This window comes from Coprinopsis cinerea (genome assembly GCF_000182895.1).
Source record: "Coprinopsis cinerea okayama7#130 chromosome 3 map unlocalized cont3.3, whole genome shotgun sequence".
Classification (NCBI taxonomy): Eukaryota; Fungi; Basidiomycota; class Agaricomycetes; order Agaricales; family Psathyrellaceae; genus Coprinopsis; species Coprinopsis cinerea.
In genome coordinates, this window is record NW_003307542.1 from 2,060,550 (window position 1) to 2,081,682 (window position 21,133).

The 21,133-nt window shown below is 51.3% G+C and overlaps 9 protein-coding genes across 9 annotated transcripts; 7 read left to right on the forward strand and 2 right to left on the reverse strand.

Annotated features, from left to right (window-relative positions):
• Positions 1-181: 181 nt before the first annotated feature.
• Positions 182-2,422, forward strand: CC1G_07389 (hypothetical protein; the record flags this gene model as incomplete). The annotated part of the gene is made up of 2 exons (XM_001830422.2): positions 182-693; positions 751-2,422. 2 exons carry the CDS (start codon positions 182-184, stop codon positions 2,420-2,422), a joined length of 2,184 nt encoding a protein of 727 aa, XP_001830474.2.
• A 255-nt stretch (positions 2,423-2,677) lies between these two features.
• On the forward strand, positions 2,678-3,049 carry CC1G_14218 (hypothetical protein; the record flags this gene model as incomplete). Its single annotated transcript, XM_002911639.1, has 2 exons — positions 2,678-2,974; positions 2,999-3,049. The coding sequence occupies 2 exons, from the start codon at positions 2,678-2,680 to the stop codon at positions 3,047-3,049; spliced, it is 348 nt and encodes a 115-aa protein (XP_002911685.1).
• Positions 3,050-3,214: 165 nt separating this feature from the next.
• On the forward strand, positions 3,215-7,664 carry CC1G_14219 (mitochondrial half-size ABC transporter; the record flags this gene model as incomplete). The annotated part of the gene is made up of 16 exons (XM_002911640.1): positions 3,215-3,656; positions 3,711-4,042; positions 4,094-4,210; positions 4,268-4,444; positions 4,501-4,537; positions 4,594-4,715; positions 4,770-4,887; positions 4,942-5,142; positions 5,195-5,235; positions 5,286-5,387; positions 5,449-5,608; positions 5,665-5,857; positions 5,922-6,221; positions 6,273-6,366; positions 6,423-6,442; positions 6,504-7,664. The coding sequence occupies 16 exons, from the start codon at positions 3,215-3,217 to the stop codon at positions 7,462-7,464; spliced, it is 3,417 nt and encodes a 1,138-aa protein (XP_002911686.1). The 3' UTR covers positions 7,465-7,664.
• A 244-nt stretch (positions 7,665-7,908) lies between these two features.
• CC1G_07391 (glycine-rich RNA binding protein) lies at positions 7,909-9,101 on the forward strand (the record flags this gene model as incomplete). Its single annotated transcript, XM_001830424.2, has 7 exons — positions 7,909-7,931; positions 8,061-8,100; positions 8,170-8,199; positions 8,423-8,576; positions 8,635-8,715; positions 8,775-8,849; positions 8,903-9,101. The coding sequence occupies 7 exons, from the start codon at positions 7,909-7,911 to the stop codon at positions 8,926-8,928; spliced, it is 429 nt and encodes a 142-aa protein (XP_001830476.2). The 3' UTR covers positions 8,929-9,101.
• A 207-nt stretch (positions 9,102-9,308) lies between these two features.
• Positions 9,309-11,062, forward strand: CC1G_07392 (pcc1; the record flags this gene model as incomplete). The annotated part of the gene is made up of 2 exons (XM_001830425.1): positions 9,309-10,364; positions 10,433-11,062. The coding sequence occupies 2 exons, from the start codon at positions 9,309-9,311 to the stop codon at positions 11,060-11,062; spliced, it is 1,686 nt and encodes a 561-aa protein (XP_001830477.1).
• A 933-nt stretch (positions 11,063-11,995) lies between these two features.
• Positions 11,996-13,232, reverse strand: CC1G_07393 (acetolactate synthase). The gene is made up of 4 exons (XM_001830426.2): positions 12,929-13,232; positions 12,677-12,872; positions 12,210-12,621; positions 11,996-12,156 (listed from the first exon to the last, which is right to left on the reverse strand). Exons 1-4 carry the CDS (start codon positions 13,207-13,209, stop codon positions 12,053-12,055), a joined length of 993 nt encoding a protein of 330 aa, XP_001830478.2. The 5' UTR covers positions 13,210-13,232; the 3' UTR covers positions 11,996-12,052.
• A 3,114-nt stretch (positions 13,233-16,346) lies between these two features.
• On the reverse strand, positions 16,347-16,655 carry CC1G_14220 (hypothetical protein; the record flags this gene model as incomplete). Its single annotated transcript, XM_002911641.1, has 2 exons — positions 16,347-16,591; positions 16,649-16,655. The coding sequence occupies 2 exons, from the start codon at positions 16,653-16,655 to the stop codon at positions 16,347-16,349; spliced, it is 252 nt and encodes an 83-aa protein (XP_002911687.1).
• A 213-nt stretch (positions 16,656-16,868) lies between these two features.
• Positions 16,869-18,290, forward strand: CC1G_07394 (hypothetical protein; the record flags this gene model as incomplete). The annotated part of the gene is made up of 4 exons (XM_001830427.2): positions 16,869-16,873; positions 16,966-17,075; positions 17,128-17,600; positions 17,653-18,290. The coding sequence occupies 4 exons, from the start codon at positions 16,869-16,871 to the stop codon at positions 18,187-18,189; spliced, it is 1,125 nt and encodes a 374-aa protein (XP_001830479.2). The 3' UTR covers positions 18,190-18,290.
• Positions 18,291-18,921: 631 nt separating this feature from the next.
• Positions 18,922-20,879, forward strand: CC1G_07395 (RCB1; the record flags this gene model as incomplete). The annotated part of the gene is made up of 6 exons (XM_001830428.2): positions 18,922-19,006; positions 19,064-19,186; positions 19,238-19,350; positions 19,403-19,469; positions 19,525-20,140; positions 20,201-20,879. The coding sequence occupies 6 exons, from the start codon at positions 18,922-18,924 to the stop codon at positions 20,631-20,633; spliced, it is 1,437 nt and encodes a 478-aa protein (XP_001830480.1). The 3' UTR covers positions 20,634-20,879.
• Between the last annotated feature and the right edge of the window lie 254 nt (positions 20,880-21,133).

The window sequence follows — 21,133 nt, forward strand, 5'->3', positions numbered from 1 at the left end:
TATTGTATTGGGCATTTGGATGGGAGTGGGACAAGTCAGATTTGGATCAAGCCTCTCTATAAATTCTGTCCTTTTTCCGCTGCTATGGCATCACAAATGATTGGCGACAGTCCCGGCCCGCTCTTTTCCGTTGACATCTTCTGCCAAAGGAAATGCCACAGCGCGTCTCTTGGTTCTGTCCATGTCCACCGACCCAAAAGCCCTTACAACTGCCGCAATCAACCGTCTCCTTCGCCCTCTCAGAACATGCTGCAACGTTCTCGCAAAACTACCATTGCCAACCCAAGCAACCGGCGCCAGCAGGCCATCAGCAACATACTCATCCACCTCCACCAATCGCCTTGGTCTCATCCAAATCAATCAGAAACATGATCCTTTGGTCATCCTTCCCCCTCCGGACAAACTGGCTTCCCAGCTCTATTTCTCTCAGGAGTACAGAGGTTCCCTGGAACTCGCCCGCCGCGTATACGCCGTTCGCGACGCCTTCAAGAATATCGTAGTCAAGGCAAAAAACGCAAACGTGTCTACCCGTGTCATACCCCTTACTGCTCTGTGCGCCATCACCATTGGTCAGAATCTGCAAGAATGGGAAGAACCTGACGACCAAGACGACGATCAACAGCAACAAGACGCGTCGAATGATATCAGTTATGCTGATGAAATGTATGAAGCTGTTCCTGCCGCCTATCGCGCGTAAGTCTTCTATTGGCACACGTTGGTTACACCGGCTTATTTACACGCTTTCATTAGATGGCTATTAGTGTCTCATGCCTTGGCCATAATACTCGATACCTGCCCTCACCATCCAACACTGATTTGCATCCTTCTCGATGTGGCCCTGATACACCGTCTGCAGTCAGAAGCATCACAGCTCTTGGAAGCATTGCTATTCCTCGCTCTAAGACCAAAACCGAATGGCCAGTCCTTGATCTCCAGTCCAACCCATTCCAAGTTTATTGTGGAATATCTCGACAAGTGGATCTCCGCCGGGTTCACTATCGACGCGTTTATGGCCATTCTGTTTTCAGCACTCGGCCTGACTGAAAACGCCGAGACCTGGAGTGCCAAAGCTCTCGATACTCTGGCCCGGCGCTTACAGAGCATCCACCCTCCATCCTTGGTTTGGCTGGCCATGGGCCTTTGTCGATATTTGTCGGCCTCAAGTCTGGAACCAGCCTATCGGGGTCAGCTGTCCACTTTACTGTCTAGATGGACAGACTGTGTCACCAATAATCTTTTATCCACCGACGGCGTACCACCATACTGCGATCGCGCGTTTGAATATCTTCGAACTGCTCAGCACGGGGCGTGGAACACCACTCGCGATGAATCAACCAGTGTTCTGAAAGATTCACTGTGCTGTCTTGCGATACAGCTCATCGCCTCACCTGGTTCGCTCTCCCAATGGCAACTGGATAATCTCGGCAAGTGGCTTTCTCTATCCACCCCTCGAGCGTTGACCTTTTCCATACTGGTCAAAGGTACTCTGAGCCCGAAAGATGATACAACTTCGATCGCCTCATACATGCGGCAAGGTCACAAGAAACTCAAGATCTATGCGTCCCATCTTCAAAAACGTCAATTGACCGCTCACGAGGCGTCTTTATGGACATGTGCGCTCCATTTTGTAGAGAACTTGGAGAACGACCCAAGTCTTCGTCTGGTGGAGGAGCGTCCCGATATCAAGGCGTATCGTGAGCGGGTGATGGAGTTGGTGGATAAGGCAGAAGAGAATCTGCTTCACTCGTCGAGCGTGATCGGTTCAGTACAAAGCTTCGACGACCTTCTCGATGGCAACACCATGACAGCCCCGACACCCATGCGGAAAAATGCGACATCGGACTTTGACGAGCTCAATCTAGCGACGCCGGCGCGTCGTAACTTTGATGATTGGGCTTGGGAGGATGAAATTGGTTGTTGGGTCAGGCAGAAGACACAGCAGAGTGTGTCGTATAGGGATAGCCTGCTCAAGAGTGTCCAAAGGCGCAGGATCGCGATCCCGACCCCTAGGACACGCTCCGTTATCCGACATTCAACGTCGCGTGATACAAAAACCGAGGTCATACCTTTCAACCTTTTCAAGCGCCAGAAGAGCCAAGGCCTCGGTGACACGGATAGACCTGCCCGACCCACGCGTCCCCGACCTTCCAAACCGCTGAATGACTTTGTTTCTCTCCTTGCCAATGCCGCTTCTCACCGGACGGTATTGCACGGGAGGAATGTGCCTCGTGGTGCCTCCCAATCAGCAAGCTTGTCCCGGCGCAATTCGCCCTCGTGTTGCTCGGCGGATTCTGATTGCAAGGGCCAATCACGGTGCGGGAATGGGGTGCCAATACGCAAGAGGGCGGCTTTAGATGAGATACAGAGCTCAGACCCTCATCAAGCTTCAGACGATGTGCTTGATCTATTTGCATATCCCTAGATGTGACGGACTGTATCACACGTTCATTTTTATTGTAATCGCCACCGGTGTACATTAGAGTAAGACGACCGAATATATCGAGAAGAGTCAGGAGGTTTATCGATGGGGACGTTCGGGAGGTGGTGTGATCATCGATTGGGCGGAGCTTGTTTGGTTTATTCATAACCATCAAGTGCGTCCAGGCTGCCGGGTTCTCCAAGACCACCCAAAGGCGCTGTAAACCGTTCATTTTTCGCATCTAGCCCACCGTAACGTATGTCACAATCAACCAAGAAGGCAAAGGACATCAAAGCGCTCCCGTTATCCGAAACCTTGCGGGACCTGGCCTTGCTCCGTGCGAGCGAAGTGGATTTGGCGGGTTTACTTCCCGGCGAGGCAGCACACGAGGCTGGCAATGATAAGGGCGACGAAGCGGTGAAGACCTCGTCAGAGTTTATCGCAGAGACGCGCAAAGCGTTGAAAGTACAAGACCGAGGTGAACTGGAGACTCAGGGCCAAAAGCTGGAGGAAGTTCGCTTGCAGTACGAAGAACTATCTGCAGGGCTGAATCAGGTGTGTGTGTGGGTCCGATATTAGTGTTGTGACTTGTTCGCTAAGAAGGGCAGAATGCAGAAAAATGACGAATGAACACGAGGCAAAAGTTTGAATAGGAGGTTTGATGGATCCCCGAATGTGGTAGATTACATAATAAACCAGAGCTGTGTCTAAGGCTTAACGGAGGCTCGAGCTTTCCCTTCATCCTCTTCACCGTCTCTGTTGGCGACGACCACAGCCATGTTTTGGCTTTCCTCAATGGCGGAGACGGCTTTGCCCGTCTTCGTCCTCAGAATCGCCTCCCCGGCAGTCATCCTCCTCGCTGCCCTATCCGTCCTTTCAACAAGGCCAAATCCCGACCAACACTCGCCAATAACCTCTGTGGTCGTCGCTACAACCGTTCCTCGTCGTGCTGCTATTCTTTCTTTTCTTTCTCTTTCGGCCCTCACTTATCTTGCTGATGGGCTCGTCTTTGTTGTTTTTGCCGTTCTTTCGAAACAGTGGCCTCGTCATAGCGGAATCCCGATCAACACCATCGTCGGTCTGGTCGGGTTCGCTGGCCTGGCTGCCATTGGCGCCTGGAAGGACGTCGCTGGTGTCGAGATCTGGTCCCTCAGGAGGATTAGAACCGCAGTCTCCACTACCTTGCTCCTCGACATTGCCCTCACCGTCTTACTCGGCGTGGAGCTACGCGATGCCGGTATGTTGCGTCAGAAAATATTGCCAACTTTAAAACTTATTGCTCCCTCCGCAGCTCAAATTCCAGAAGGCCACATTGCCCTTCAGAACCTTTTGCATTTAGCTTTGCCTGCTTTCCGTGTTCTTCTTCTCTTCTCTTTGCTCGGTTCCCTCGTTTCACCTCGCGTCACCTATACCGCGGTTCCTTCCACCGACGACGAAGTCCAGCAACCGACTGCCTCAAGCTTCTTGTTGCCACCAGAAGCCGGTCATCAACAATCCACGGGTCTTTCAGCCTTGAATGGGGAGAACAGCAAGTATGGAACTTTCCGTCCGACGCGTTCCAATGTTGCCAGCTCGGCACCGGCGACCAGGGCCACCACTCCTGCTCCATCGACCGCCCCAGGGGTAAGGTCTACTTGTTTCGCCTGTGATGTACGTGTGGCTGACCTGGTCTAGTTTGAACCCAAGCCGGAGATTTCGCTAGAGCCCACCTGGTCGGAACTCTTTGCACGAATTCGTCGTCTCTCGCCCTACCTCTGGCCGTCCAAGAGCCGCTATCTGCAATTTGTTGCTGTATGTCACCAGGTCCCCTCCCGGTTCATTTCTCGGAGATTCACGTCATTCGTTTAGATTCTTTGCATCGTCATTCTGGTCATTGGACGCGTCGTCAACCTCGCTTTGCCCCTCGCGTTGGGCAAACTCATCTCCAGCCTTGAAGGCAACGGAACTTCGCCATGGCCCTACCTCTTTGGCTACGTCGGTCTTCGCTATCTGCAGGGAAGCGGTGGTTTATCCGCTATTCGTGATGTAAGAAAGATTTCCCTGAGCGTGATGGTTTGGTTTTTGACATTTGATAATTCTAGGCTCTCTGGGCGCCTGTCATGCAATACTCGGATCGAGGTTAGTCTAGATAGTCTCGTAGAGCAAAGAGCACTGCTGATAAACTGTTCCTGCAGAAATGTCCCAGCTGGCTTTCGATCATATCTTGAACCTTTCGTTTGCCTGGCATACGCGCAGAAAGACTGGTGAAATCTTGCGAGTGCTGGACCGTGGTGCTGCCATTAATCATACTTTTGAAGTGAGTTTCTCGTGGCATATCATATGCGGATGTAAAACTGACGGTGTCCCGCAGCTTATTCTTTTCAACATCGTTCCTACATTCGTCGATATTTTCATTGCTCTCGCTGCCTTCTGCTGGCTATTCGAATGGACCCTCGCTGCTGTCATCTTTGTTGTTATGTTCTCTTATGGTGAGTGCCTTGTCTCCGCTTATGAACAGAGTAGGATCTAATTCGCGTTGGTAGTTGCCGCCAGTGTTATTCTCACCAAATACCGAACCCGACTTCGCCGTCAGATGAATGACCGCGATGTGATTACCCGTGGAATCCATACCGACGTTCTGTTGAACTACGAGACTGTCAAGTACTTTGGCGGTGAAGACCATGAAGGCGAGCGATACCGGGAAGCTATGCGCGAGTATCAAAAGTTGGAGCTCAAGGTTATCCGTATGTGGCCTAGTCCCATTTCAACTTGCATCCCTCATTGACAGCTTTGTAGTTTCGTTGAACTTGCTCAACCTTGTCCAGAACTTCATTATCGTAAGTGTCTCCTGACCACTGGGATGAATGCTCGGCTAACCTTCGGGCAGACGGTCGGACTTTTGGTTGGATCGATGATGGTGGCGGATGGCATTGTGAAGGGACGATGGGGTGCTAGCGAATTCGTTATCTTCATCACTTATCTCGCTCAGGTGGGTGTTTCACGGGAGGTTTTACGTTGGGCGCCTCGTGTACTGACGGCTTCTTATCCAGCTGTATGGCCCTCTCAACCAACTCGGGTACATCTACCGCTCTGTCAATCAGTCTTTGGTTGATACCGAGCGACTTCTCGCTCTCTTGAACGAGCCCACCGAGGTCAACGATAAACCTAACGCCCCCGACCTCGTTGTAACCGATGGAGAGATCGAGTTCCGTAAGTAGCCACCCATTGCCTTGGTTTGTAACGCCATTGACACGATCCCTTTCTAGGTGACGTTTGCTTCTCGTATGATGAGCGTACCACTGCGCTCAACAAGATCAGCTTCAAGGTGCCCAAGGGTTGCTCCGTTGCACTTGTCGGCGAATCTGGTTCTGGAAAGTCGACCATCTTGCGATTGCTCTATCGATTCTATGACCTCAAGGACGGAGAAGGTGCCATTTTGATTGATGGTCAGGATATCAGGTGTGTATGCTGAGGGTGGTATTACTCTGTACTTGGGTGCTCATGTTTGCCGCTCGTCTATTAGGGATGTGACTCAGAAGAGCTTGCGCCACGCCATCGGTGTCGTCCCTCAAGACTCGGTTCTCTTTAACACTACGATTTCGTACAACATTGGATATGGCAAATTTGGTTCGAGTCAGGAAGAGATCGAGGAGGCTGCTCGTTCAGCTCAGATGCATGACCGAATCATGTCATTCCCGAATGGTTACGAGACCAAGGTTGGCGAGCGCGGTGTCCGACTTAGTGGTGGCGAGAAGCAGCGCGTGTCCATTGCCCGAACTCTTCTCAAGAATCCTCCCATCCTCCTTTTGGACGAAGCGACCAGGTATGCCACTCCACGTTCTTAGTTAGGTTTTTACCTAATAGCCGCTGCTAGTGCCCTTGATACGTCGACTGAGAAGGACATCCAGAAGGCATTGCAGAACCTCGTTCAAGGCAGATCCTCTCTCTCAATTGCCCACCGACTTTCCGTAAGTTATTTTTAGATGGTTTCCCCAGCCTTTTCTGATTACATTCTTTCCCATAGACTATTGCCTCAGCTGATCTGTGAGTCAAAGCACAGGGTTATTGCGTGCACATCGGACATTGACATTTGATTTCTCTTCAGGATTTTGGTGTTGAAGGAAGGACAAATTATCGAACAGGGTACCCACGCAGAGTTGCTTGCACTCGATGGCGTCTTCGCTTCCATGTGGGCCGATCAGGTCTCGTCTTCTGACCCCATTTCGAGGAAGAGCAGCTTCAGGAAGGAGGTCGAATCCAACGCGCCTGACTCGAGCCCTACCACTTTGGACGGCGGTGATCCTGTTGGACAACCCTCTGAACCTGCTGGCGCCTTTCAAGAGGCATTGATCGATTTGCGCGATGACACCGACAAGGTTGAAGAGGATGAGAATAAGCCGGTTGAAGAACAGACGAAGGATGTCCCAAAGGAGCCTGAAGTTTCCAGGAACCTGGCGAGCGACCCTGTTGTGGCCTTCCCCTCGTCTGAACCTCTCGATGAGGAGCCATCGCAACCCCGTGGTTCTTCCTTGAATGTCACTGCGGCCGGTCAGGACGGTTCCACCAGGGGCCCCGATGCACCTGTCTCCGCAGCATCCCCGATCGCTTCTGCCCCTATCGCCTTCCCTGCCTCTGACTCGGCTTCAGTACTTGACAAACCAGAGACATCTGCATCCCCCCCTCAAGGTGCCTCCAGCGTTTCCCCCCCTGTTCCGTTCGGAGTTACGTTCGAAGAAGCCACTTCCCCTCCACGCAACGGCACCCCCGACCCTGACGCAGAGCCCAAACGCAAGAGGACTGCATCGCAGAACTTCCAACGTCTCGCTCGCCGGATCTCACTTACGACTCGCAGACAGGGCTCAGTGTCCTCGATTTTGCCCGTTTTGAAGCGTGAAACCGCTTCCCCTCGTGGTTCGACGGATGAGGGAACTAGTTCCCGAGGAGAGGGTAGCTCTATCACCGCTGTTATGAGTGACAGCCCGGCGCCTAGCATGAAGAGCGACGAACCCAAGCCCAAGTTGAAGAAGAAGGACAAGAAGAGGAAGAGCACCCTCGGCAGTCCTTGATTCTGACCGCTTGTTTCCTTTCATTTCCTTTTGTAACGACTGTTAATGACCCGCACACACACATTCTATGCATGCTGTTTTACGTTTTCTTCTGCTACTTTACTACTTACGACTGCTGTATCTGTTGTCTCGCACATTACTATCGTACATTGCGCAAATGGCAAAGCATGCTGAGTGTTTTGGGGTGTGTGTTTCGTAAAGCGGGAAGCATTATGACAGGTGGAATGTATTGGGGGTGAATCGAAGCACGGGCCAGGTGACCTTGGAGCGGGGCCCTTAGCGGAGTGCGAAAGTGGGTTGAGGAGGTATAAGAATTGATGAATGGTCCCGCCTCTTGTTTTCTCCCCATAACGAACTCCTTGACTCTTGACTTGTCTCCGGCTCGGTTTCCGTGTTCTCTCTTTTTTTCCAAAAGTTTTTTCGAATTTTGTAACGTCTGCAATCATGTCGGCCAAGGTTTATGTCGGGTCAGTCTCTGTGTTCCCTGTTTGAAGTGATGTCGAGGCATGTACTTCTCCCTTGGGTTTTGTTTTTGCAACACAAAATAAAACTTGGGAGGAGTGGGCGCTGTATACTAATAGTACAAACTCATGTAGTAACTTGAGTTGGAACACTACAGACGACTCGCTGCGCCAAGTCAGTAGCAATACAAGACTGCGTTATTCGATAGCTGGATCTCAACTGTTTCTTATCAAAATATTATAGGCATTTTCGCAGTATGGGAATGTTCTCGATGTGCGCTATCTCTCGTTCTCTCTCTCCCCTCGTCCTCTCTTCCATCATGACTCCCTTTCCTCGCTTTCTCTGCACATCAGTTGTCGCCTCCTGTTTTGTTGCTGTCTGACGTCGTCGTCGACGATGACCAGTCTCCCTCTCCATCATTGATTCCATCATCATCATCACCACCATCATATCCCTCGCTGTTGAGCAATGTCTGATGCCTAGCCTCCCAATGTAGTCCATCGTCATGCGTGACCGTGACACCGGTCGTTCTCGTGGATTCGGATTCGTGACCTACTCTGCTACTGAGGAGGCCGATGCTGCCATCGCCAGCCTCCACGATCAGGAGCTTGACGGTCGCCGGATCAAGGTCAACATTGCTAATGCTCGAGGTCGGCTTTCCCTATTTGTGACTGCACCGTTGTGTATTCTGACTGCTGGCTACTATAGGCTCGGGAGGTGGAGGTGGAGGTGGATACTCTGGAGGTGGAGGCTACGGTGGCGGAGGCTACTCTGGCGGTGGTGGATACGGTCGGTGTCGATCTTTCTCATTCCCGATCCCTATATACTAACTATTGGCACGTGTATAGGTGGTGGTGGATACGGTGGTGGTGGATACAACCAGGGCGGCCAAGGTGGATACGGTGGTGGTGGATACAACCAGGGTACGTTGATTCTCATTTGGACTCGGCAGGGTTAATGGACCAATGAATTTCAGGTGGAGGTTACGGCGGCGGTTACTAATTTCCTGGCTCGCGATTATTCCCTGGTTCTGTGAGATCTCATGCGCTTTCGACACACCATCGTTTTCTGTCCGCTTTCTTTGACGAATTTCTTGTGTGTATATCTACTCGTGGTGCAACGCCCTCTGTATTTTAGCCAAAAACGCGATTCTCGTTTCTTGCTGGTCCAAACTGAAATTGTGTGAAATGAGCTGCAAGCTGAACCGGCGCGTGATAAAAAGAGAGAGATGCGATCACATGACAAGTGATTTGGCGGAAGGGAAATTGAACCAGTTCCCACGAGGCCCATCTTCAACGTCGCCGTCGGTGGTGTGTGTGTGTTGTTCATTAACGTCCACCCTTTTTTCTTCATCTCTCAAGTGTCTCTGCCCATCGCCAGCGATGGCAGGGCCTGTACGCACACCAGCCATGGCTGAGACGCGCGCGACAATCGCACAGACCTCGACAGTGACCCCACCAAGACCGCCCAACGCCTGGATCCTCTATCGCGGCGACAAGCTCAGAGAACTCTTCGAACCAGTCCCAGGCCAGCCTCGCATGTCCCAAGCAGATGTTTCACGAATTATCGGCCAGATGTGGAGGACTGAATCCGATGCAACGCGAATGGAGTACGAACGACGCGCAGACGAAGCCAAGGCAGAACATGCAATTAAATACCCAAACTACCGCTTCAATCCCAAGAAAAAGGAGGAAAAAGAGTTTCTTCGGGCCCAGAGAAAAGAGGCAAAGGAGAGAGAAAAGGCGCAGGCAAAGCAGTTAAAGCGACAACAGGCACGCGCTCAGAGTCAACAGCAAGTCGCCCAACCTGTTCAGCCATCAGTCTCGACGACGCCCATGGCTTATCCACCTGCTCCCGTCTTGTTGCCTCATCCGAGCATGGTTTTCTACCCTCCGATGATGGGAGGCACTGTCTACTATCCCATGGAACTCTTTGGCACGGCCGGTCCGTCCCCTCCAGTTTCTCTCGCATCGTCTCCTGCCGCCTCAAGCACACCAGAGTCCACGTCCGCCTCGGAAGATACAACAGAACCACAACCTCAGCAGCCTAGCCCTCAGCCTCCAATTTCGGCACTCCCTTATCCTTTCCCAACGGCCCCGCGAACCAACTCTGCAAACCCTTACCTCGCCCTTCTTGGCCCCGCGGCGACCCGTGGCCAGTATATGGCCCCTTCGATACCCCCGCCGCCTGCCACCACTCCCGCCTCCGCCCCTACTCCGCTGCCGCAAGACGCGGAGCCAAGCCAGCCATCCCTTCAGCTCGATGTACCTCAGCAAAATTTCTTGGCCAACTCAAACTCGGATTTCACGAATACCCCCCTGATGCCCACCCTCTCCATGCCCGACAATGCCGCTCCTACTCAGGACATTGAGAACTTTGCGCAGCCCAGTGGCCCCAGTTTGACCGAGTTGTTGCAACAGCCACTCCATCAAGAAACTGTAAGCAACACGTTTTTCTTCCTCTTGTTACTTCCCGTTTATCTGATTCTCTGTGTGTGTGTTTTTAGTTGCAATTCGACGTCAATGCCGACTTTTTTGCAATGGCTGCATCAATGCACGAGCTACAAGATCCCAACGCGTTTGACGCCAGCAACTTTGACCCAGCTGCTCTATCGGGCGAAGTATTCAGTTTGAACAACTTTACTCCCGATATGCTGAACGCTGATCCCTCTGGCGAGCTTGTGGTCAATTTTGGCAGTTACGGGCAACCCGAACCTCAATCCCAGCCCTTCGACCTCGACGAGTTCCTGAATGCCTGCGTTGTCGAATCCTTGTCCCAAGACCCACCTGCATATGGCGATCCTAACATGAACAATATGGGCCAGTATCTTGGAGGGTCCCAGGAGGTCCCGGGGGTGGAAGAGTCCCAACCGAAATCTCGCATGCCGGCAATGTCTCAATCCGATTCTCCCTCCACGAGTTCTCTTCCATCCGTTCCACCGACACCCTCGCCTCTCCAACCAGCACTTTCTGTCGACTTGAGCAACACTCAACAACCGGCACAGAAGACCCCGTACGTTCCGCCGTCTGGTGCGGCTCTGGCATCGACTCGACGCGTCGGAGGCAGCTGGAAACCGCCTCCCATTTGCAATGATGAATCCTTGGACCACTACCGGTCCTCTACCGTCCCAGTTTAGAAACCTAATTCTCGCTATCACGTCGTAACGTTTTCATCGTTTTCTTTTCCCTTGTTTTGTCGTTCGTCTCGTTTTGCTTTTCGTTTCTCTGCTGTCGTCTCTCGTATAACGCTTTCCTTCCACCATACAAATTCGCTAACACAATTCGTCGCTATCGTCGTTTGGACCATTTTTCAAATCGGGTTCTAATTTCTTTTTCTGCTGCTCTGCAACCCCCTCGCTATCTTCTTGCAACTCACCACTCTGCGCTACCTATAATCACCTAGTTCTAGTTATGACCCGTTTTCTCTTGCTTTGATGGTCGCTGTTTTTATTGCGTTTGCAGCTTTTCTCTAGCGTATGTTTTTTTTTTTTTCCTTCTCCGTCCTCCATCTAGTAGTCACTAACATTGTAACGATCTACACACACACACTGAATCCCCTTTTCCTATTTCATTGGTATTTAATGAATGTACTCCCAAAGCTGTACTGTAGTACTCCCAGGAATGCAACAAAATATGGGATGCTCCGCTCTTGGTCTCGGTGTGTGCTGTAAAGTTACAGTACACGAGCTGGCTCGCTTGACGAATCAAACCGACCTTCATCCTCTTTTGGGGAACAATGCAAGGCTGGAAGTTCGCTTCGAGTCAAACCCATCCTCCAACCCCATTGTTGGCTGGGAGTGTGAAGACGAGGGTCTATTGTCGTGTACGTTATGCTCTAATGAATTGAGTGTGGGAGTTACGAGGGAACGTGTCAGTTCTTGCGTGTTTTCAGGCTCGTCCCGCGGCATGCTGGGAGGAATTCCATTCGTGATCTTACATAACGCCGAAAGGGACACTTTTTAAATCCTAAAAACCAGCACCTCCTGATATTCCCATAAAAGACGACCATATACACGGTGAAATCCTCTGAAAACGATACAATTATAAATGTAGTTTGGTGTGTAGAAGAAGCAGAGAAGTCTAGAGATAAGAGGATAGATGTATCTCGCGGAAACCGTCCTAAAGGTTTAGCCGGGAGGAAGGAGGGAGGCATCGACGGCTCCGCCTTCGTCCTCCGCGGGTCCGTCGTCCTCGTCGGAGCGGATGGGTGTTCTGGGCATGGCCATCGTACCTGTGATACGAAGATGAGGAGGTATGGATTTGCGAGAAATGAAATCGATGTACCGGTTCTGGCAGCCTCCAAAATACCAAACGGCTTCAACAAGTTCAGGAATGCCTCCACTCTCGACGTCTTCGCCGTATATTCCACGATCACGCTGTGCTCGCTCACGTCCACAATCTTCGCTCCAAACTGAGTCGCCAAGACGTTGATCGAGTGCAAGTGCTGGTGTTTGAGACGGAGGGCCTGGGAGGGAGTAAGAGCCGGTTCGAGCTCGCCTTGGGCACCGCGTTCAAAGTTTTGGGCAATTTGGGTCTCGCGTTCGAGTTTGGGGTCAGCGGCTTGGGGTTCGTGGAAGGGGCCACCTGCATATTGCTGGTCGAGGTATTCGGGTCCGAGGATGGAGACCTTTGCGAGGAGGAGCTCGCGAGAGACGAGACTGTTGTCGGTGTAGTCGAGTACTGCCCAAACAGGTACCTATAGCGAGTGGTGAGCAGGTTGCGTCAGAGGGGTGGTGAAGAGGCAGACGAACCAAGTCTTCGAGCTGCCTCCTGGCTTGTTCAATGACAGCGTCCTGACCGCTGAGTACGATGCACATGCGGGAGAGGTCGCGGATTTCGGTACGGCATACGACCAGCGAGTCAATGTTGAAGCCACGACCTGCAAGAATCCCTGACACGCGAGAGAGGACACCTGGCTCGTTCTGTACGAGACAGTTGAGGATGTGCCTGTGTTCCCGGTGGTGTTAGATGATATTTAAAAAGAGGTAGGAAACGGTACAGACTTCTTGAAGGGCTGTTGGTTAGGAGGGGGAGTGTTATAGAGGATGTTGGTGACTGCCTCTTCTGCACTTCTGGAGGGAATTTCTACGGAAGGTAGAGGAGGTGGTCTGTGTCGTTGGAATTTCTTGTATTCCAGAGCAGAGGTTGAGTCGTCGATAGGTCTTGGAGGTTTGGTGTTGTCGGGTTTCCTGGCGACCGCAGACGACGAGAAGAGACGCGCTGCTGACGACCGTTGAAGGCCGAGGCTGCGTGCACCGTTGCGGTAAATGGAGGACAGTGCCATCGTCGACGAGGTCTGAACGAAACCTTGGACGGTGGTCAAGGACGCGATTCTCAAGAGTCAGAAATTTCAAATTCCGTCAAAGTGACTCCTTCCCAAGTACGGCATCACATGATTCATTTCTATCCAACTCCTAAAAACGCAATACTATTTACGCATTTCTCGACATTTCTCTAGGACTGCTCTCGCTAAGTCTGCGTACTCAGTGGCCTCCGAGGTATCCTTCCCCTCTGTCTCAGAAATCTTCTCCCAGTGAGAGAGCCCACCGTCGATTAGCGTCCAGGACTCCTCTTCGGTGTGTTCGTCTAGCCATCGGACATATTCGGACTCTTGCCAACCGTGTAATTTGTGAGGCAGCGGGATCGGCGAGCGGACCAAGATGTGGTGCAGGACCACAATGGGGGGGAGACACAGAGTAGACTCGGGTTTGGTCAGTTGCTTATTCTCGAGGAAGAGCATCGGACTGCAAAGTCAGGGTCAGTATTTGTTCGAGTCAGCGATAGGAAGTAACCTACCGCATAGCTCGTAAAGCCCGATATTCGTCAATCGTTTGCAAGTTCTCGTCTCCCCGCTTCTGTCCTTTCTCAGCCATAAATGAATTCAATGCAAATTCCAGCTCGGCCATGTCACTTGTCATTTGAAGTTTCCCGCTCTCGCTTAGTGGTTTCGCAATCGAAATGTGGAGGAGGAAGTTCCGGATGGTGAATTTAGCAATGGATGTCACCCTGCGGACACGCTGTTAGTAGTCGGAGGGACGTGATGGAAGAAACGATGCACCATGCCCTCCCTGCATCTCCAATGGCATACTCGTCAAGAATCTCCGACTTGATAAACGCGAGTTTATCGGTCAACTCTCGCATGCAAAGACTAGCACCACCTGGCATGATACCTGTCTGACCAAAGTCGATTCGATGCACTTTGGCGAGAATCGCGCTGATTTCACGTTGAATGGAGTTTTGCATTGGTTCGACTGTTTCTTGGTAGAGTGATTTGGTTTTCTGGTGGCGGTTCTAGATATACATTCTGGAAAATTCAATGAGACGCGTACCTTGATTGAAGGTTGAATGAGCTTATAGACACCATCAGCATGCTCGCCCTCTAGCTTCTCGAGTCTCTGCGCAACTTGATACAGGAATGTCGCGAGTTGAGCATTGAGTATATGTTGAGGGGTCGCAGAAGGTCCTAACAATGACACTGCCGGCCTATCCTTGATGATCTATAACTCTCTGTCAACATCGCTCGCGCCGTACCAATATTCGCGACATACCATGCCTTCCACCTTTGATAACATTGAATCCAAACATGCTGACGCATTCTTCGCGACAGCTTTGACGAGCAATGGATCAAACTTGGCGGAATCCAGCTCGTTGGTGACATTCCGTGCAACGTTAGCAGCATCGTTGATTGTCGGTGGTGCGCGGACGCCTCCGGCGAATGCTTGAGTAACGGCTTCGTTTACCTTGTTGGCTGAGCGGGTGAGGTATTGGGCGTCGAGGTTAGCCAATGAGCGGAGGACGAGCACTGTTTCGGGACTACGGTGATGACATGCCTCAGCATAAGACAGTCGGAGGAAGGTAAGAAGGTTACCTTTGGTGAGAGTCGGTGTAGACGGTATCGGTGTGTACGGCGATTCGGCTAAAGAATTGGTGGAAGAGACGTAAAAGCTTGGGGTATCCGGTTACAAGCGCCTGTTGAAGGAAGGCCGATGCTACAGAAGTGTAAATGGTGCGTGAGGGAGAGAGCACAAACGGAACTACCTTTCGTGCAGTCTTTGAAGTGCTTGTCGAGAGACCGGCTGAGAGACATCCAGAAGATTGCACTAGGTTTGTTCTCTAGGACCTAACATGGCATCCTCAGTTCACTGTCCTGACAAACAAAAACCGGCAGGTGCACCTTGACAACATCTTCCAGGAAATTGACCTGAGTAGTCGGATCCTTCTTGATTTTGAGAACCTTCTCGAGGGAATACACTTTAATGCAGCACTCTGCCATCTCGTCGAACATTCCCTCAAGTCTTGTCCATAAAGCTGAGCTCCATTGAGGTGCAGTGACATTGGTTGGTTCCGTTCGAACTCTGGATTTGTAGATCGCCGGAGATTGAGAAAGTGGGCTAGTGGAAGGTTCTGGGGAATTGGTTAAAGGAGGGTCGCGCAGTTTTGTTGCGTGATAGACCTCACCTTTGGCGACAGCATCCTTTGAGATCTTGGACAAGTCGAAAGCTGCCTTGATACGATCCTCGACTGCGGAAGACAGGTCGATGAGTAGGTTGCTAACCAGTTGAGGGAGAACGCCCAGGTTGAAAGCGGTCTGGAGGGAGGAGGCGAGGAGGGTGGGGTTCTGAGATCCGTGTTAAGGGTTGAAAGTGTTTGGCGAGCTATGGGGAGCGTACCAGGTTTTTCAAGCCTGAAATGACCATTTGTTCCATTTCATCGTTGATTTGACTACGGGCGTCTTCGATGAATCCCTCAAAGGCAGCGACTGCAGTGATGCTCCGGAGTGAAATACCTGAGGACGCATCTGACGCTTCCGATTGTCCGGATGGGCCGTCTAACAGTGTTGCTGTGTCCTCTCAGTCAGAATTGAAGACCTCTTACATGTGGAATGGAACCAACAGATTTCGGAGATGGTCAATGCGGCTTTTGCAACAGCGCGTTCCTTGTCGTCTTCTATTTCCATACCAGCAGCAATCGTAGCCGAGGCGAGTCCTGAGGATTCCTCTGATGACTTTTCTCTCTTCCCCTCGGGGGCGGCCTGGACTTCTTTCATTTGGAGCTGCAGTCGACGTGCGAGGATAACGAAACGAGATGTACGACGGAGGATATCCGAGGCTTGCTGCAGTTTCTGGAGGCGTGTAACAAGGAGCTGGAGATTCTGGTATGGAACATGGACTTTCTGTTGCAATCTGCGGCTCTGGATGAGTGCCAGGAGCCAGGGCGTTAACCAGGAGGTGATACGTACTTCTCCAGGGAATGGTTCAGCTCTGTGAGTCCTGATCTCACGGAAACCAGGGAGCCAGAGAGGTTGCTGGCGCTCGCAGCTTGAACCAGGAGATGTTCATGGTGGGCTGTGACCTATTACCACCAAACAAATAGGCGCGTCAACGGGTACCGTTCGAAGGATCCATGGGTAAATGGCAGACTCTATACCAGGCTTTTGATCTGCTTCGAGACGTCGTCGATGCCGAATGTGAGCTTGGATATAGCTACAGAGATGTCCTCTTTGCCAATAGAGTCCTGGTACGTTCCCTTGGACGCTGCCGTTGACGACTTTGTATGACCTCCTTTGCCAGGATGATCTGAGGAGCTGGCTGGATAGGGTTCCCCTGCTAGAATCGCATTCGCGTATTCATTTGGGTCAAAGTCGGGGTTTGCGAATACGGAGTAGTCTGTGAGATGTATTAGCAATGAATTTGAATAGACTGAGATGGTGGTAGAATACAAACCTGCCATGGAGGCCGAATTCCGGATCACCCTCGACCGACCACCTTTGCTGAGGCGCCAGGCGCCGCGTCTCTACCGCAACCACTATGAGCAACAAATACGCTGATTTACCTGACATTGTCGGTCCAGTTTATACCCTCAGATTGAGATTCAACTAACAGATTGTCTAGGACACGGCGCCAGACGTGTATGAGACGGAAGACCCATTTCCTTCGTCACAAGATGCAGTACGTGATTGCGCTATGTTGGGCCCACTCCGTATAATTTATAACCCCTAGAATGCAGATGCATCGGACGATGAGTCTGCCTATCGATCTAGGGCATTCAAAGGCCGAGGTGACACCCATAGTAAAGAGGAACTCGACACAAGCAACTTGATCAACCCAGAAGATGCCTCGAAACGGTTTAGGAACGCTGAGAAACGGACAGGTACGCTTGAAACTGCCCAAATCGATGCTTGAAGTTCTCATTTTATGCATAGTTCGACCAAGGATTGTCTATTCCTACCCTGAATCACCTACAGGCTCGACTTCTGCATTGGATGCGACGGGTGACGCGACGAAACCGCTACCCCTCTCGCAACGTCTACGGACGCTGCAGCTCGAGCTCGCGTCATTGGAACAGGAATTGGCTGATCCTACCAACCCACTTATACAGAAAGAGAGAGAAGAGCTTAATGTTGACCCTGGAGAACTTATACGGGGTCTTGTGGACGTTCGTGGGCGATTGAATAAGATTCTGAAGGAGAAGGAGGGGAGGGCTAGGTTGGTGGATACCATCCTCCACGATGGTCCGGAGAAAGAAGAGAAAGAACTCAAGCCACCCGGCGTGTCAGTGAGTGACGATGTGAAGGAGGCATCACCGAAACCCCAAGACCACAGCCTGCTGGATGTGGATCGGAGGGTCGAGGAACTGGAGAAGCTGTTGGGATCTTCAAATGCTGGCCTAGACGAAGTATGTGTGCTGCCGTATCATTATTTCTTTCATGTTTTAACGCGCCACGCAGTCCTCCCCTCTTCCTCCTCCCCTCCTCCCGATGATCACGAAGCTGAACAATCAACTCGCCTTGCTAACTCAACCGAGACATATCGATTCCATCTCAAGGCGATTGAAGATTCTGTTGTCCGACTTGGAACGTGCTTCAGCTGCACAGCAACATAGGAAGCAAGGATCTCAAGGGGCCGCTCCCGTTATGTCTGCATACGCCCAAGAGCAACTCTTGAACACCGTCAACAGGATTGCACCCTCGCTTCCACAGATACCACATATCCTTGCCCGCCTGAGGACGCTTTCATCGCTTCATTCAGCAGCTGGAGAGTTCCAGGATACCTTGAATGACCTGGAGCAGGAACAGAGGAAGGTGCGAGCGTCGTTGGTTGAGCTCCAGACCGCAGTGGATACGGTCGAGAAAAGTTTGGAAGAGAACAGGAAGGTTGTGAAGGGAAACGTTACTGGGCTGGATGCGAGAGTCGAAGGGCTGTTGAAGAGGGTGGAGGGGATACAGAATGAGGAACGAATGTACCAGTCACAGGCTAGTGCCTAGGGTGAATTCGCTGCGGTGCTTTCAACTGGAAGGAACAACGCCCGGGTGCAGGCCATTCATTGAAGTACGTTGTGTCGCTACTATCAATATACCTTGGTTTGATATGACACGATTTCCCTTGCTAAGTATGCGAGACCGGACCCCGTCGTGATTGGATCTCACCGAGCTGAAGGCTAAAATGAAGCGTGGATAGACATACCAGTCGGGTCTAGAAAACAAAGTAATGCTTTGTATTTGGTAGGGCTATCACGGTGGTGGTGCGAGCTACTTATTCAGGTGGGTATGGGAAGGCTACCCGGATGGTTACTGCATTTGGAGAAACTTGTACTCGCCGTCTGCCTTCGACGTTCGGCAGCGGCTCTGTATGGTTCTGGTTGCTTCCCACCTTATCCGCCTCCGTTCCACGTCAACAAAATACAAGCGCCTAGCCTGATTCGAGCTATTTCCTTTTTGGTCAACTCAAAGCAAGCGCCTATTTGGGATAAATCGCAGAACAAGATGCCCTGGTAGCGAGACGCCAAACTATCAGTGGCCTTCTTCGTTCTTTATATAAGGTGCTGTGGACGTGAAGAGATAGGCTGCTCTTGCTTACCCAGGGGTCTTGAAGACCTTTCCGCCACTTTGATCAAGTCGTCGGATCCAGCTCTTCGAGTCCTCTTCCAAGTCCTCTTCTCTCTCACTTCTGGCTCTTTTATTCTTATTTTATTCTCTATCCCCTCGGGCTAATTTAAAATGCCTGCTGTAAACCACGCGTTCTCTGCGTTCTCGTTCATCGCACTTGTCCTCGTTTTGATTCCTTTGCCCTGGCATTTAGAAGGTGAGTTGACGGGTCTGTCTGGCTAGGTTGCACACTGACTAACTTGGCGTGTATTAGCCTGGAATACAGGGACTATCTTGTACATCTTCTGGACGTCCATATCACTCCTGAACTATTTCATTAACTCGATCATTTGGGATGGAAACGACGTCAACTGGGCACCAGTTTGGTGTGATATCTGTAGGCCGTCCGCTCCCTTACGTAGCTGGCAGGGTGCTAACATTATAGCAGCCTCAAAGCTGATCATTGGCGTTATGTTTGGCATTCCGTGTGCATCGTTGTGCATCAACCGAAGACTGTATTACATTGCCACTGTTCGCAGTGTTACCAAGTCGAAGCAAGATGTGAGTGTTGAATCCACCGTGTTGCAACTGACTTCTGACGAGCTTTTATCAGAAACGCCGAGGGATTCTCGTGGATTGTGCTATTGGCATCATCGCTCCAATGATATTCATGGCCTTGCGTAGGTGCCGTTACACCACACAGAGAGTCCTCGGCTCATTGATCTTGATTATCAGACTACGTCGTACAAGGGCATCGCTTCGATATCTTTGAAGATATTGGGTGCTACCCCACAATCTACAACGTGACCGTCGCTTATGCCCTCATCTATGGGCCGCTCCTCTTGATCCCCCTCATCTCGGGCGTTTACGCGACCCTCAGCATCATCGCATTTAGGCGCCGGCAAACCGAGTTCCGCGACATCCTCTCCTCCAGCACCAATTCCCACACGACAATCAGCCGTTACTTCCGCCTCATGGCCCTCGGCAGCGTCGAGATCGTCCTTGGTTTCCCCCTCGCTCTCACAACATGTATCGTCAATGCCACGCTCATTCCTGTCCAACCTTGGATCTCTTGGGAAGACACTCACTTTGAGTTTGGAACCGTGTTGAATGTCCCTGCCGAGGACTGGAGGAGTAAGACTGCGACTGCCGTGATGTTGGAAGTGACGAGTAGGTGGATGTCAATCGTGTTTGCGCTGTTGTTCTTCGGGTTCTTCGGGTTTGCGGATGAGGCGAAGAAGAATTACAGAGCTTGGGCTGAGAGGGCCGCCCGGCTGGTGGGGGTCAAATGGGATCTTGACGAGGACAGGACGAGGGTTAACACGCCCAGTAGCTCATTCGGGAACTCTCCGTAAGTCGCTTTCTAGATGTTAAGTGGAGAATCATCGACTAATAAGTGCTACTTTGGTAGATTCTACAAGTTCAAGAGTTCAAACGGGAACGGCATGCGCTCTACGGGCGACCTGCCGATCTACGTCCAGCAGGAAGTAATCAAGAAACGCGATTCGTTCGATTCGTTCTCGGACCTGACCATCCGGTCGATGGAGGAGAAGAACTTCAAGCCTACTTCCAATATGACAACTGCGGCCACTCAGGATCTTGCTCGAACCAATTTGACAATTGCAATTGAGGTTTTGCCCCCGGCACCCGTCTACCCCAGCTGCGCCTCTCCTAGTCACCTGGAAGCCCAAACCCACTCGCCCAACAGTACCAAATCTAAATCTTCATCCCGAAGGCAGTCGTTCCCTGTTTCGGTGACTGCGGATGGATCGAGTTCGTTCCTCGATCTTTCAACGCCCTCTCCGGACAGCGTGTTAAGCGCTGGACCCAACCATCGAGTGTAGACTCGCTCGACGCAGTGTTCCATCCCTTTACACTATGTTTTCACGGACCACGCATGATTTCGATGATTGAAAAGACTTGGATTTGACTCAACTTTGTAGCATAGCACAGTCGCCTGTAGCCCACCTTTTTACCTGAAGTACCTTAGTCACGTTCTCAGCATTCTGCTCTACTCAGCAACACCTTCGTTTGTATTCATAATCGTTCCTTGCCTTTTGCTCTCCAGCCCGACTCCGACTTGCTGTATTTTTACATACCCGCTTCCTGCCTGTTAGCTTGTTGCGCTTTTGACTATCGCTGACTGCTTACCATATGTAGCATAAGAACTAGCTGTAAAGCTAATAGACATTATTTCCTTAGAAACGTTGACTATGGAGACCTTGTTTAAATGAACACCGCGTGGGATGGTTAGCACGTTGTTTCCTGGTGCGGTGGTCGGCGCTTACTCAAAACAAGGAGCAGCGTCACGGAGTTGGGTGCAGAGCCACTGACCTTGTCTCGA